At 46.3% G+C, this 16,293-nt stretch overlaps 1 protein-coding gene across 7 annotated transcripts in view; it reads left to right on the forward strand.

Moving 5' to 3' along the window:
- The window catches only part of Pdia5 (protein disulfide isomerase family A member 5), a 105,280-nt gene that overhangs the window by 49,335 nt on the left and 39,652 nt on the right, over positions 1 to 16,293 (forward strand). For all 7 annotated transcript variants that reach the window (XR_003851066.1, XM_029568217.1, XM_029568215.1 and 4 more), the window contains 3 exons: positions 6,004 to 6,095; positions 6,184 to 6,255; positions 12,652 to 12,788. Coding sequence is in view for 6 of the 7 variants with exons in the window: in XM_029568217.1 (XP_029424077.1) it covers positions 6,004 to 6,095; positions 6,184 to 6,255; positions 12,652 to 12,788 (301 nt within the window). In the remaining variant the exon portion in view is untranslated. The remainder of the gene's footprint in view (positions 1 to 6,003; positions 6,096 to 6,183; positions 6,256 to 12,651; positions 12,789 to 16,293) is intronic.

Here is a 16,293-nt window from a genome sequence, read left to right on the forward strand (position 1 = left end):
GGGCAGGGAGGTGCTCAGCACAGAGGCAGAAGTTGGACTGAGGTTGGTCACTATGGGCTCCTGCTGTTTGCATTTCCTCCATTCTGCCAAGTGTTTTCTTCTCTACCATCTATCTGGCCATTTCTTAAGTTGAGTCAGGAACACAACACTATCACACTGAATATCTCAGCTACCTTTCAGTGTGTAGTTCAGCTGTGCAAAGTATCTTTACATTGTTGTGAAGCAGATTTCCAGATGTTATTCATTTTACAAAACTGGAACCTTGTACTCAGCGTCAATTTCTCCTTCGTACCCAAACCTTAGCCTTGATATACACATTCCTATGATTTTGACAATGTTAGATCCCTCTAACATAATTTCCTCTAGGTCCATTCATGTTGTAGCATGTGACACATTTTTTTTTAAGGTTGAGTAGCCCACCGGTGTGTCTACATATATGTGTATGTGTATGTGTGTGTGCACGCATATATGTGTGTGTCTATCTGTCTTGTACTTCTTGTCCATTTATATCCATTTAGCAGTCAATAGACATTTGATCTGCTTCCATTCCTTGACTGTTACAGATACTGCTGCTATAAACATGGGTGTGCAGATATCTCCTTGAGATCCTGTTTTGAATTATTTTATGTATATATTTGTCCATTTCTACACTTACTGTAAGTAGCAGAAGTGTTTTTGCTCTATTTTGGTAGCAGCAGAAAAACATCTGTCTGCTCTCGGGAGCATGGAAAATCTATACACCTACTCATAGAAGGTTATCAGAGGAGCCATCTCAATGAGTTTGGCCCAAGTCCCATTATGAGAGAGATCCGAGGTCTCCAAACAGCGTCATGAATCTTTATGCACCAAATTAAATGATGATTAGCTTGAAGTCAACTTAATGTAAGTGATAGCACCTAGATGTGGGAATGGCCCCACTATGTAGCTGCGTGCTTGGCTTAAAGAACCAATGCTTTCTCTTTTGACCTCATTCTGGGCCAACACCAAGGTCTTACTTGTTTTTCACTCATGAATTTTTAGTAGCTTGCCTGAAGACGTTTGGCCTTGAGGTACGTATACATTACTCTGGGGAAATTTCACTGCACATTTTGGGGACCTCAATAGATACCATATATTAAGATTATTTAGCCTGGAGAAAAGACTTAATTACTCATCATGTTCTCCCTTCCTGTGCCCTTGCATACTTTGAAAACTCCTCAGCTCTACTTCCAGACTCTGTGGAACTGTCAAATAAATAGTTCAAGCCTCGAATCAGACTGTGAATTATCAGAGCTGGCCTCAGTCACATGTACCTCATGGACCATTCTCAGTAATGCCACAACTGCCCATCTCAGTATTCTTCTAGGGCCCTCCCATACTGCTACAGACCCTGTCTCTGTCACACATACCAGGTCTGCCCATCTTTGCTTTTGTGCCATATCACTTTGATCACAGTTATGATCTGTGGGCTTTCTGGGCACAGTGTTGAAGTCAAGTCTGTTTCTTCAGAATGGGGCCATGCTCATAAAAGATACCCAGTCTGTCCTGATGACTGAGGGAGTGAGGGGGTACATCAGCCCAGATATGTTTTATTTTAGGTTTATCTAGAGTGATCTTCCCTCTTTGTAAAGGAATTCAGATTATTAGTTATTAAGGTCAGAGACACAGTGGAAAGGATGCTTGTGGGATGGGGATTTTTCCCTTGGCCAAAGGCTTATACCAGGCTGTTTTACAAACTTGGCCCTGAAGAGATAGCCCTTGTGTTCAGAGGACCTACTATTCTTCCTAGGCCCCTGTTTAGAGCTATAAAAGGTACCCATTCCCATTCCCTCAATGACTTATAAAAGAGGCAGGAATCTTGTCCTTGAATTAAACAGTGAAGGCCAAGTGTAAGTTACCTCTGCCCAGAGCATCTGCACTGTCTGTCCCTTCTCCAGCTACTTAAAAGAAGAGCCCTGGTTTCCGGGGTGAGGCTCCACGGTGCACTGGCAACTCTCCAGAAGCCAGGGACAGGGCTGGAGGGCTGGGCAACCCAGAGGTGTTGACTGCTTTCTGTTTTTGTACACAGAGAACAGTGGGACTGACATATGGGCCCTATTCCCCAGGAATCAAAAACTAGCCCTCTCTACTACTGAAATCTAGCTGGCTTAGGGCCTCTAGCCTTCTCTTCGTCTCTGTCATCTTTGAGCCCTTTTTGGCTGGCTGCATCTGTGGCGAGGGTCAGAACTTTTCCTCTTCTACAGGGCTTGGGAGGTATCCAACTTGATGATGTCATACAAAAAAATCAGACCAGGTCAGGGATATATGGACTTTGCCATTTTCCAAACTCAGATCTGCCTCTTGGGTGTTGTCACTGATGCCTGGTGAATCATCAGTATCTGTTCTTCCTGCTGCTAGCTAATCCTTGTCAGCAATCGAGCTGCTCCCTGATTCAACAGCATTGCACAAGATCCCTGCCTTGTCTGCTCCCCTTCTCAGCCTTGCTACCTCATCCATAGTCACACTGGTCCTCTGAGCATTGCTAGTCTCTTGTTAACATCAGTCACAATGAACCAGAGTGAGTATAAAAACTGAAGTGGAATTGGCCTGGCGACAGTTCAGGCTTGGTGCTGACTCTCACTGCCTGGCTAGGAGTTCTTGGGCAAGCTGCTCAGCCTTAGAGCCTCCATTGCTCCATCTGTAAAATGGAGATGATCATGCTGGTCTGCTGGGTTGTGAGGAGAAGATGTGTAAACTACAGAGTACCTGATAGATATGGATGACCTCTACCTCCTCTCAGCTGTTCTAAATCCAGTTTTCAGGCTCACTAGGAGGGAGCACCCTCAATGCCTGTGTTCTCTTTTTAATGTACAGAACACAGGCCTGGCACAGTGCTTTCCTTGTCTTGTTACAGTCTGTCCTCTGGTGATCTTTATGCCCTTTGCTTCAGCTTCAGTTCATCCCCTAAGCTCCAGTACCACATCTGATAGCTTACATGACAGTCTCAATTACCTCCTTTGTCCAAATGCAAGGTGTTTAGAATAAACCTCAGCATCTCTCCATCTAGCAGACTGCTAGCCTTCCTTGAGGCCCTTGCCAAGTTGTCCCAGCTCCTTAGCTTCATGTCTTGTACTTGGGTCTCTGCAAACATCGCTCCTCACATCCATCATCTTGTCTTCCTCCACCATCTTGAACCAAGCGCTGCCTAGCTACTTAGGTACTTCTTGAAAGCTACTGACTTGTCTCCCTGGCCCACAGCTTTCCCCTGACAGCCTGTCCTGTCCTGTATGTCAGCCCTATATATTTTCAGATTCTGCATCTGTGGATTCAACCAACAGCAGATCAGAAATATTTAGGAAAATGAATGCTTCTCTGCTGACTTGTACAAACTTTTTCTTGTCTTTATTCCATAAGTCATACATTGTCACAGTTATTTATGCAGGATCCACATTGTCCTTTGTTTTAGAATAGCATAGAGATTATTTGAAGCATGTAGGAGAATATGTGTAGGTTTTAAGCAAATGCTGCACCATTTCATAGAAAAGATGACTATCCCATGAGGTTGGTATCCTGGTGGTGTTTCCAGTCTGCCATGGATACTGAGTGATGTCTGTATTTCAAAGAATGGCCATGGGGTGGTGATGGTATTGGACTTTAACCTTAGTAGTTCTCTATCACCCTTGAATGGAGTCAAACTTGCACAGATAAGCCCTTTTCTATAGTGACTCTGGCTATCCTGCTACAAGCCTTCTCCCAGTCCATTTAGACAGAAATGCTGTCCTTTGGGGGTGGGGCACATCTTTCTGTAGACCTTTCTTAATTTCTCCTTCTGAAATCTTTGTCCGTCTCATTAATATCTCATTAATTAGTTGGTATTCCCAAAGCGGCACTGTCAGCACTTGCTAACAGAAATTTGAGATTTAGGGGCACCCCAAGCATAGGTGGTTTGGAAAGACTACCCAGGGAGATGAGACTGATTTGCCTCAAAAAATGAATGAGTCTTCAGTGGTAAGGTATAGACATCTTCAGCAAGGGATCAGAAACCAAAGTGAGGGACCAGAAACAAGGACACTGTGCTCTAGAAATGCGAAGATGGTGGAGACTCTTTAGTAGTGACAAAAATAGCTAATTCATCTTGAGTTTAAACAGACTTTGTGCTGTCTCCTTTAATCATCAAAGCACATGAGGAAACTGAGGATAAGAGAGGCAGCTGAGCCTTGACTTATGGAATAAAGGAAATGTACCTGCTAGGTAGGGATCCAGGACTGCAGCCAGGGGTCTGTCCAGAGCCCACTGTGCATAGTCATAGCCACTGGGGGCGGATGCTCCTTGCTCTGCAAGGTGTCTGAGAAGGCAGATGATTCAACTTCCTTCCTAGGCAGAAATCTCAGACTGTCTCCCTCCTTGGTGAATACAAAAATCCAGACCCTAGCAGGTGTACAATTAAGAGTTTTGTAAGACAGATTCATAAATGAGACAGAGACCATATGGACTGAGTTTGGAGTTGGATTTTCGCCTGTACTAGATGGAATTGAAAAGTTTGGTGCAGAGAAGTGATGTAATGAAAGAAGAGGATGTGCACAATTACTCTTGTGGCGAATGTGCAGTGATTCGAGGGAGATCAATTAGACAGGAACAGAGAACTTTCAAGTAGATAAATTGTTACTGGAACAGACTGAATCAGTCTGGAGGATGAGCAGAGTAGCTTTTAGAGGGCTCCAGAATTTCTAGACATTTCGCTTTCTGACTCCCCCCCACCCCCCATTTTCTTGCGACATCCACAAAGGGATGGGGAAAGCCCTGATGGTATAGCAAGCATTTATTATATGCCTGCTGTATGCCAGGCTAATTATGCTAGGTACTTAAAGCATTTGGAAAGACACACTGAGATGCTTCTGGGGGTAGATAAGCTAGAGACACAGGTAGATAGGCTAGAGACCTTGACAGTCACTCAGCATCAGTTCCGTTCTTAAAACCTTTGATCTAGATCGTCTCACTTGGTTCTCTTAAGAGCCCTTCAGTGGTCACATCGCCCACATCTTCCAAACAACCTCAGAGAGGGAGTAACTTCAAAAGGCCACATGACTAACAAGTAGAAGCAGACCTCAGGATCATGTTCATTGCCCACCAAGGTCCGTGTTTTCCTTATTCTCTTTCTGTGTGTCCTTCCCTTCACCTCTGTGCTGTCCTATTCTGTGAGCAGTTTCCCTGTGTCTGGCCTTTCTAGTTGCAGTCTGTCATGAGAATAGATTCAAAGTACCGGTGCCTAATCCAGCCCCAGGGAGAAAGGTAGAGTTGTAGGAAGGATGTCACAGGAGATACTGCATTCTAGGTTGTTCTTAGTACTCAGCCATGTGGCAACAACATAATTTTCTGATTCAGGGGCTTTGGCCATATGGGCCCCAGACCTAGAACTTTGTCAGACTTTTATGATTTTGATCAAACCAGGGTGAATATAAGAAATGACATGAGGCAAGGCCTAGAGGAGGAGAGGTAGGCAGGGCTGCAGACACATCACTTCTTATATATATGAGAAACGGTCTCCTTAGGTCCATCTGAGTTATAGTCTGAGCACACTACATCAAGCCTAGGTGGACACCTGAGAACAGGCCATGAGGAATTCAGGAAGACATCCACGGCCCTTATACAAAGGCTTAATATGTTCAGAAGCCACTGATTCTACCACTTAGAAAATTCAGCCTAAGTTGACATGAGCAGAGAAAAAAGCATAGTATACTTGTGGCTGTGGCTCTGTTCCCAGCCCTCTTGAACTCAGCCCTCAGAACTCTGCTTTGCTCAGGATGAACCTTCTTGTGTGGCTCACTGAAGGAAACCGCTATCAGGAAGGCAGCACTTAGGTCCAGGTGGACTTTTCTAGAGCTCTCCATCATTATTTGGGCTGGCTCAGACAGTCTTGTTTCCTGACAGCCCTGATTGCACAGCAGGCTGCAAGACTTTGTCCCACGCATCTTCTGGTGTGACACTTGGCTAGACTGCACATGGATGCGTGCCAGTGGTGGACAAACCTTTTCTCCTTTCTCTCAGGTGTTGGCTGGGATGAACATCTACCCCTCTGAGTTTGAAAACATCAGGGAAGAGTACAATGTTCGTGGCTACCCTACCATCTGCTATTTTGAGTAAGTCTGTGCTTCCCTTCTAAGCCTAGTTCCTCCCTTTGGCATTGGTGTCCCTAGCTGAGCCACTTTGTCTTTCCACATTTCACAGGAAAGGACGGTTTCTATTCCAGTATGAAAACTACGGGTCCACTGCTGAGGATATTGTGGACTGGCTGAAGAAGTAAGTCAGGTGTTTGTATCTGGGTACATTGGGGATGGGGAACATCTGCTGGGCTGAGGACAGCCCCTCAGTTGCAAGGCTAGGCTGGGAAAAGGGTGAGGAAGGTAAAAGACTGTTATATCCTGTATGGCTGGTTCCTGCTAGAGTCTAGATTAGCATGGGGATCTGTGATAGGGGCACAGGAGCTATGAGGATTTGCTGAGTTGTAGACCTGTCTGTGGTGATCGGACCTGTCTGGAGTCCATCCACTCCTTCCCTTTTGCATGGCACGGAGCTGGAGAGGGGCTGCCTAACCTGGCAGCTCTCTTGGCATAGTCTAGAGTTTTCTGAAATCTTCCCACATTTTAAATAGAATCCACCTCCTCCCCCAAAACAAACACTGTCTGTCTGAGGGACAGAAGTATTTCTCACCCAGGATATCAGGTTTAAGAGAGTTCCATGGAGGTCTCAGATAAAAATAAGATTGTCACTTGAATGCTTTTTCCAATACAACACTATTAGGTGCTGTGAAGCTACTCAGAAACATTCTAAAGCCTTTGCCTCTCCAAGCACCTCAGCACCCCCATACCCTGCTTTGTAATGTTATTAGATCCCTGGAACATGAAATCCCACAGTTCTTCTGGCCCTACCCCTCACCTGTACGTATGTGGACTAGGCCTGCTGCTGTTTCCTGTCCATCGTCCAACTCAGTGTTCCACTCCACCCAACCTCACCGGAGCCTTTCCAGTGGCTCAGTGTCCTCTCCTCAGTGCTCTCCCTGTTGTCATGTGTGGCTATTTGTACATATGTCTGAGAATAACGGCTCACATTTTGGGGCTGACACCATTGTAGGCATTTGACAATTTCTTATCCAGTACTCACAGTAGCACTAACAGGAAGTCAGTGATCCTTGATTTACGATTGCATTAACTGAGGCAGGGGGAGCAACTTTCCAGTGCCATAGAGCCAATTATAGGTAGCAGGACCACTGACCTCATTCCCCAGAAGCCCCTATGTTCCCACTCAGCTCCATCTTGAGTTCTGCACAGAACTTCAGCCTCAACCCCTCCAGTTGCCAGCTCATTAATATATATTGGAATCTCTACCTTAGGGACCCAGAGAACAAACCCTAGGGTCAAAGAATTAGTTATCCAGAGACATAGCAGTTCAGAATGTATATTTTCAGAAATTGCAAAAAGGATAAATGTTGGATTAAAAAAGCAAAACTCTAAGAAACATGCTATTGGATTTCCAAAGGTTGAAAACCTGTCTTCTACTCTCCCTGCTCCCAGGACCCTGGAGAAGCAATACCAGTGCAGCCTGTGTTTGCACAGAGACTTTGATTTCTTGGAAGCTTTTTCACATCTCTGTGCCCATCGACTGTCTTGTTTTCAGTCCCTGCCTGGGAAGGCCATTCCCCATTACCACGTGCTCCCAGTCTTAACCTGGGCCTTCACATCCCTGTTTTCCTTTTTCATTTGAAATAAGCGTGTACTCTCCTTTAGCCAGACATATCTTGCTCCACTATGGGAGAAAGTTTCAACAAATAGCAATTTCATTTGTCACCAGAGCATAAAATCTTTCTGCCTCCCTCCCCCTTCTCTAACTTCTTCTGGTTTCGAAACACCCTAACATAACACCTTCATCTCTTTAGAAGGACAAGGTTTGGTTTGGGGGCAAAAACAGCATTCAGAGTAGCCTGTTAGCCCCTGGGTGGCGGTGGGGAGTGGTGGGAGGGTGGACAGAAGGTAGATGACACATCAGTGGAGTTTCTGTGACAGGTGTTATCTCCCCATAGGAGCCTGCCACCTGTCCCCCAGCCTCTTAGCTTCTCTGCACCCATTGGCTCCCCTGCTGACCTGGTACCCAGCTCACAACTGCTTGCTGTGGAGCACTGTCCCCAGCCCTGCCTCTCCTCTTTCTACCTCCTCCCTCCCCCGTCTCCTCAGATTGGGAAGAAGCCCCTGCTGCCAGCCACCAGTGCATCTGTAATCTCCAAGATGAGAAGGGAGATGGGGACTGCTGGGAAGGAAAGGTGGGGAACCTGGGGCTCCCTGCAGACCCTCCAACTAGCTGTGAGCACACTGCAGCCCCCCCCCCAGCAGAATGGGAGCAGAAACAGTCTGGCTTTTCTTACAGGATGTCCAATAAGCTGCCTGACCTCAGGCTCCAGCAAGAGTTAGCCATGTCACTATGTTGCCAGCTATCTTAATTTTTTAAAACTTTTTCTGATTCTAAGGATTTTCAAGTTATGATATTTTTATTGTAGAAAAACTTTTAAAATGTAGAGAAAACCTCCTCCTGTGCCCCATTACCCAAAGTTATTTGGGTGAATATCCTTCTAGATTTTCCCACTGTTATGTACCCAGCTCCATGTGTGGTTTCTCCTCCTCTCATTTAATTTAAGCTTTTACCCCAATCCTAGCAGGAAGTAGAAAACCTCATCTTTCCTGTTGCCCTGGCCCTGAGCTGCTTGTGGAGTGTCTGTGCAGGCAAGAGTGGAAGGACCAGGGTGCATCCATCCTGGCTGATTCTCCCAGTGATTATAAAGCCCCAGAGAGAAGCGAAAGCCTGCCCTCCCTAGAGAGAGTCGGCCCTGGCGTTTGTGGGTGTGAGGGCTCTAGAGTAGACACACTGAGCGTAGTGACCTTCTGATAAAGCCTTCTAATAAAACTATTCCTTCTGGTTGGGGGCAGCAGGCAGGTAGAGTGGTGCATAAACAGCAGTTCATTTTGGCCCAGCTGCACAGTACTGCCTGTGTGTATCAAGCAGAGGTAAACTGAATTAATAGATGCCAAGTATTCTTGCCTCATGCTGCTCTGAGTTGCATATTTCTGTCTGTGACCCACATCCCTCCCTGAGATGAGGAACTGATGGGTGGCCTTCCCAGTACCAGAGAGGCCAGGACAGATGTTCTCTCTAATCTGCAGAGCACATAAAGCAGCGGAGGCCTGGACAGGTGCTGAATAGTCAGCAAACCTGCTTTAGCAATCTCCCCCTCCAGGGTCCTTTACCTCATTGTTTGCTTTTGTTTTTTAACTCATGTGTGTGTGTGTGTGTGTGTGTGTGTGTGTGTGTGTGTCTGTCTGTCTGTCTGTCTGTCTGTCTGTCTGTGTCTGTGTCTCTGAGTATGTGGGTGTGTACGCTCATGTACTCATGCAGAGACCAGGCAAGTACATTGAGTGTATTGCTCTACTACCTCCTCCTTTATTCCCTTGAGACAGGGTTTCTTGCTGAACTAGAGCTAGGCTGGCAGCTAACAAGCCCCAGTGATCCTCTTGTGTCCTTCCCCCATAGTGCTGGGTTAGGCACAAGTGACAATGCCTAGCTTTTTATATGGGCTCTGGGAATTTGAACTCAAGTCTTCATGCTTGCATACCAAATACTCTTACCCACTGAGTCATTGCTCCAGCCCATTGCCTCATTTTGAGGATGAGTTATGCATGATATCTAGGAAGATTTGAGTATTCCTTTGTAAATTTGCAAAGCATCTGATACCCATTGTTTAGGTGAACCTAAGAAGTTGCTAAAGAAAGCTGTGCAAGTACACTGCTCGGCAGATATTTCAAGTTGCGCTTGCTTACCTAGGCTCCTATGGTTGGGTTGAGGGCGTGGCATGGTCCAGGCTCTTTTTCTCCCAGTTCTACTGTCCGTGCCCTGGCCAGCTGAAGGTAGAATAGTCTTAGGCTACAATGAAGTTTCTTTTTCTGGTGAGGTTTTTTTGTCTTTGTGTTTTGTTTTGGTTTGGTTTTGAGACAGGGGTCTCACTGTGTAGCCCTGGCTGGCCTGGAGCTAGTTAGTAGACCAAGCTTACCTGGAACCCGAAGAGATCCACCTGCCTCTGCTTCCTGAGTACTAGGATTAAAGGCATGTGCTGACACCACCAGCATGAGGGTTCTGAAACTTCTGGTTGTCGTTAGTTCTCCTCTTCGGAGCCACAGAAAATGAATCATTTCTCTTTTCAAAACAGTCTGAATTTTTTTAAAAAGCCAGTGTTCTCTCCAAATTAGACAGCTTCAGATCCTTTAACCACATTTCTCCACTCAGCAAACATGTTGGATGTCTGCTGTGTGTTAGATACAAGACATAGAGAGGCAGGAGGGCACCCCAGTCTGCAGGGAGCTTGCTGCCTGGAGAGGCAGATAATAAAAAGGATCACTTGGTGCTTTGAGCACTGACTTTCTGCTCATTCCTTCTCTCCCATACATTCTTTTACCACTGTGATCTTCCTGCAGTGCTTCCTGGAAAGTAGTTCCCCGACTATCCCAGCGTGCGAGTGGGTATTCCCCAGGATCAGTTTTCAGTCATACCCCATTTTTCAGTCCAGCTGCAGCCCTACTTCAAGGCCTGCCTCTCATTGCTATGTTGGTTTTCTAGCTCCTGAAGTTGTACTGGTCTCTTTTTCTCTGCTTTGTCTGCCCTGTTGCTTTGTTTTAGTACAGTTGTAGTTAAACAAATGAACAAACAACTCTTGTACTGCTGTTTCATGGTGTTAGAGTATATTCTCTGTGCTTAACTAGAAACTTCTCAGGCTTTTTCTTGTGCCCCTGCAAAGGCATAGCTTTTGTATCTTATATTGATGCTTTTGTGTTTTTTAATTGCTTTGATTTTTAATAGATTATATTCACATAATTTTTAAAAACTTAAAGTATACATTGAAAAACCTTACTTCTACCTATTTCTTCCTTTTATTTATAGATTATAGATTGTTGTGTGCATTTCCAGTAGTTTGTCTGCCCTGCTGTGTAGAGTCATTCTTCCTGCAGCACTTAGCCCTCCACTGTGGAGATGGGCCACAGTACACCTAACCTGCTCCTATGTGTGTACACTGGCTGGCCTCTGGTCTCTACCATGGCACATCACCTGCTTTAGATATTTTGGCACATACATAACTTTGTATAAGTACAGGTATACTGTAAAGATAAATTGTGTAGTGTGATTGATGGTGGGGTGAGAGAGGTTAGTGGCTTGAGCCAGACACAAGAAGCTGGATTCCATGCTGTTGTCTGAGAACTAGTGTCTAGCTGGTGATTCTTCAAAGTTGAATTTGCAACCATTGCCACATACATTGAATATGCATGGACCAAATGCTTTGCCACTTTCTGTGCTTTGGGACTGAGGAGACTGTGGCTCTCAGTGTGGCCCAGTTTAAAGAGCCAACATAGGAGGCTGGAGAGATAGCTCAGGAATTAAGAGCACTGACTGCTTTTGCAGAAGACCTGGGTTTAAATCCCAGCACTCGCATGGTAGCTAACAACAAATTGTAACTCCAGTTCCTGGAAATCTGACACCCTCTTTTGACCTCTGCGAACACTGCATGACACAGGTGCACCTACATATATACAAGCAATACATTCATACATGTAAAATAAAAATAATAATACATAAAATATTTTAAAGAGCCAACATCGACTTCTGGGGGCTCCAAACCCAGCTTCTGCCTGTGGAGAGGGGAGGGGGGAGATGGCAGATCCCACTGTATGAGCACATTGCTCTCTCTGATGAGTTCTCCAGCCCTGAGTGCTAAAGCTTTCAAATGTTTCCTGCTGTAGACTCTCACACACAGGGAATAATAGTTGTCTTTTCACATTTGTCATCCTAAAGGGTTTTTTCAAAGCTGTAGTTAAGGTGCTTTGTTAAAAGTGCTTGGCATTAAAGCAACAGGGATCCTATGTCACCAACTGCCTTGTCCTCAGCAAGGGTGGTCAGCTGGGTGCCTTCCTCCACATAGCATTCAGAGCTGGAGATACCAGTGTGTGGTTCTTCATGGAGGAAACAGGCACCTGGAAGTTCATGCAGCCAGTAAGTGGTGGAGCTAATGAGGGTTCTGGAGACATGTCTGTTCTTAGCTCCTAGAAGGGTTAGTACAGGAACACAAGTTCTGGAAGGAAGGACATCACCAGCCTAGCTTCCCTCTGGCTACTCAGTGATCACCCTGCACCCCCATTCACAGCTTCGTTTTGCCCACCCAGGTTTAGTTTTTCCCCAAACCTCTGGCCTCGCTTCTTCCTCCTCCTATCCCTGGGCAGCACTGAGGATGACAGCCAGTTTCCCCAAAGATCACTCTGCACTGTTGCTCTTTGTTCTTGCCAGCTTGCTGGAAGTTTGCAATACCTTGAGAAAGCTAACAAGCTCCTCAATTCCTGGGGGACGTGAGATGTTCTGAGCTGTCAAGAGAGTAATAGCAAAAAGCCACCATACGTGCTGGGGTGTCAGCTAAGTACTTCTCTGGGACTTTCAGGAGAAGATGGAGATGGGCAGGGCCAGCCTGCTCAATGCATGGCTCCTCCTCTAGATCTAGTTTATAGCATGTAAAAGGTCCTGGTGTGGGGGTTTTAGGTCCAGGGGGCTGGATTTTGTAAGGGCTGCCCAAGCCCCGGGGCTTGCTCTGAGCTCTGCCTGTTTTTGGTCTTACAGTCCACAGCCGCCACAGCCCCAGGCCCCCGAGACTCCCTGGGCAGATGAGGGCGGCTCCGTTTATCACCTGACCGATGAAGACTTTGACCAGTTTGTGAAGGAGCACTCCTCTGTCCTCGTCATGTTCCATGCCCCATGTGAGTGGAACTCTGCTGCCCCCACCGTCCCCTTCCACAGCATAGGACACTGCCTTGGGACCCAAGTCCACCAAGCACCTACTTGTTGGATGGGGGACACAGTGGGAATTGACAAGGTCCCTGACCTCATAGTTCATATACCTGTCCTGCATCTAGGTCAGAACTGCACAGAAGTCCTGATCAGGCCACATGTAACCCCCAGGGAGAACTCAGTGAGTATCCTCATCCAAGCCAGTAAAGGCTAAGTAGTCAGACTGGGTGTGTCCTTAGACTCTCCCTAGAGCAGCATTTACCCTCAGCTTACCCAGGGTAGGGACCGAGGTGCAGAGAGGTGTTTGCCTTGCATAGCAGCAGACCAGGCAGTGAAGCCAGCATCTAGAATGCCATCTTTCTGCTTTACCTGCTTCCAGTCACAGTCTGAGATGACCGCAGACAATCAGAGACATCAGACCAGTCACTGGTGCTTATGAGAATGGTTAGAAGGCATGTAGCTTAGGGTCTTTCTGTACTGAAAGCTGATTAGGAGGCTTCTGGGGGGAGAAGGCCACACCTGGAAGGGTAAACGGGTCAGTGAGAGCAAAGGATGGCAGCCCTGCACAGAGCTGGCAGGGGTGTCCTGGGAAGTGTTAGCCACTCCAGTAGGAGATGAGCTGGGTCTCAGCACAGTCTGGGACAAAGTGTACATATGCGGGGCATTCTCTCAGCCTCCTGCTACCAATTTGGCTCAGTGACTATGAGTTAAGTGTTATAGAGAAGAAGAAAACACAAAGTACATGTTTCACAGATCTGTGTCATACTGTAATGCCACAGTGCAGGAGAAGAGGGGAGAGATCCATAGAGATATGTTCCGTGAGGAGGACGTGTGATTAATCCTTAACAAGGGTCCTTGTGCTAACAGAGTAGCTTCCAGAAGGTTTATCTTTCGTTTTACCCACAGCGCCACTAAGTGAAGTGTGGCTGGCGCCATTTTGCACATAAAGATGCCCACTGCCTACGCTGTTTCAGTCTTTGGGGGCCGCTGGTAGGTGGGTGGGGAACAAGGTCCAACCTGACTCCTGGCCATCTGGTCATAATGTACTTCTATTGTGGATTTCCCTAACTTTTTTTTTTTCTTACAAGTGTTAAATTCTTGAGAATCCAGAGGAAAGGGAATTTCCTATGGCTTTGCTTCTAGTCATAGAAAACAGACAAAAAGCTGAAAAAAAAAAAAAGTTTCAAAGACTCCCTAGTCTTGTACTGGACCCTGCTGATTAAGGACAATGAAAAATAAGGCTGGATCGTGCACATCTGTCATCTCAGCACTGGGGAGGAGCACTGGCATTTTGAGGCCAGCCTAGGCTTCAGAGTATGACCTTATCTCAAAAATGAAACAGCAGCAAGAGATGATACCAAGGCCTAAGAAGCATGTCACGCCAAGTCTGTAGGGCCTTAGTGAGGTATCCCCAAGTTAGAGGTACCTAGGAGACAGACACCTACTATCTGGGCAGCAGGCAGCACCACACTGCCCCCCCGCCTCAATCCCAGCTAAAATGTGCTCTCCTGGCCTGTCTCAGGGTTGCTAATGGAAGCAAGTCTTGCAGGAAGTTACTGTGTTGGATCAGAACTGAAGTTGCCCTGCTTGTATCCCTGTCCCAGATGTAAAGGCAGTACTGGCTGGCAGTTTCCACCTCTCTCTTGGGATGTTCCAGCATGTTCCCCTTCATGTGTCTGCCCTTCCAGGCAGGAGTACTTACCTGTGTACTGTCCATTTATGGCTCTACACATGGGTTTATTCCTGCTTTCTGTGACGTGAGAAGCTCAGGCAAGAGCATGAGGTTCTCTTCCTGGTGAACTGCCAGCTGTTCTTCAGATGACAGTGGTTCTGCTTAAATACTGCTCTCTCTAAGCCCTCTTTTCTTGCCTGGAAGCCTGCTTTTCAGTCTGGGAAGGACTGAAGGCTCATGATTTAAAGGGGAATCAGGATGGGATTCATGAGGGGCATTCTTAGTTGCCTGGCTTTGGACTTGGAATGAGAGTAATGCAAACACCCCTACTGATTGGGAAACTAGAATGAGGATCAGGAGGCCAGAGACCAGCAATGCCATCCCCAGGTTCTCAAGTAAAGAAAACATGAATCCTGGATGTCACAATATTTGAGGTGTCTCAGGCTACATAGAGAGTAGCTAGGGAACTGACACACCTGGAGATCTAGCCCTGCTTGACTTGAATCTGGGGTTAGCGTTCAGCGTTACTAGATCAGTGAGCTGGCATGCCTTTCTTTTAGGAAGACATTCAACAAATGAATTGCTGTTCTGACTGTAATGGGGAAAATAGGACGGGAAGGTGCCACAGGAGGGGAGCATCCTCATCGTCTGGGCCTGACTAGAGGATATATACTTGCTTGTAATCAGCAACTGTAAAAAAACAAGTTATAAATACCAAAGCAGATTTTCAAAGTTGCAAATTTTACTGTTGGAGAAAGGACAGTCAGGTTTGTAAATTTTTTATTTATTTTTATTTTTATTTTATGAGTGTTTTGCCTGCATGACTGTAAGTGTACCGTGTGTGCAATGCCTGTGGAGGCCAGAAGAGGGCTTCAGATCCCCCAGAACTGCAGTTAACAGACAGTTGTTAGCTGCCATATGTATGTTGGGAACTGAATCTGGATCCTCTGCAAGAACAGCCAGTGCTCTTAACTACAGAGCTATCTCTCTGGCCCCCATGGCCCCCATCAAGATTTTTCAAGTAGCATGTTAGACTGAAGGAATATCCTCAAGCTAAAAATAAATAAAAGAATTTGTTTTTATGATTCAGCTAGTTATACTAGTAATGCATGTACATTTTATAAACAGATAATAAAGGACCATATAGGGAAGAAAATTCAGGTTATTTTTGATGCTGATTTCAGGGGAGAGCCCCAGTCTTTCTTGGCAGTGTCATTTCTCTGCATGTGGTTAAGTGGTCAGCCAGTGATAATTTCTGTCCTAGTCTCCTTTGAAAGGCAGGAGAGAGGCCTTCATCTTTCCTCCTGACCTCTGCCTACCTAGGCTGGTACTTCCTGTCAACTGTAGGTTGCAGACATGTCACTTGCTTCAGTGTCTGCAGCTTACATGTGCCTATGAGCCACAGCCATGCTCCTGAACAACCGGAGGGAGAGGCACAAGGGCCCTGCTTGTTGTAGATCGTCAATCCTCTGTAGTTGGATTGACAGTAAGACCTCCGATGGCCCCCAACTTCTGTACCCTCAGTTTGTCCTGTGGCTTGATGGTTTTCCTTTCCTTCTGCTCCCAGTGAGTCTTTTAGAAGCTGTACAGATTCTCCAGTGCAGCTGATGCTGGGTGATGATTGGATGACTAAGCATAGGTGTGAGGCAAGACTTTCTGCAAAGGCTAGATGCAACAATACCAAGGTGTACAGCCAGGTGTGTGTCATGAGCTTCACCCTCCAGGAGCTGTGCTGGGCTTCCTGGGGAGGGCAGTGTGAATATACACAGAGGGCTGAGAAGTGTGTGGACACATGCATGGTG

The sequence above is a fragment of the Nannospalax galili genome, unplaced genomic scaffold, assembly GCF_000622305.1.
Source record: "Nannospalax galili isolate Female #2095 unplaced genomic scaffold, S.galili_v1.0 scaffold18, whole genome shotgun sequence".
Lineage (NCBI taxonomy): Eukaryota > Metazoa > Chordata > Mammalia > Rodentia > Spalacidae > Nannospalax > Nannospalax galili.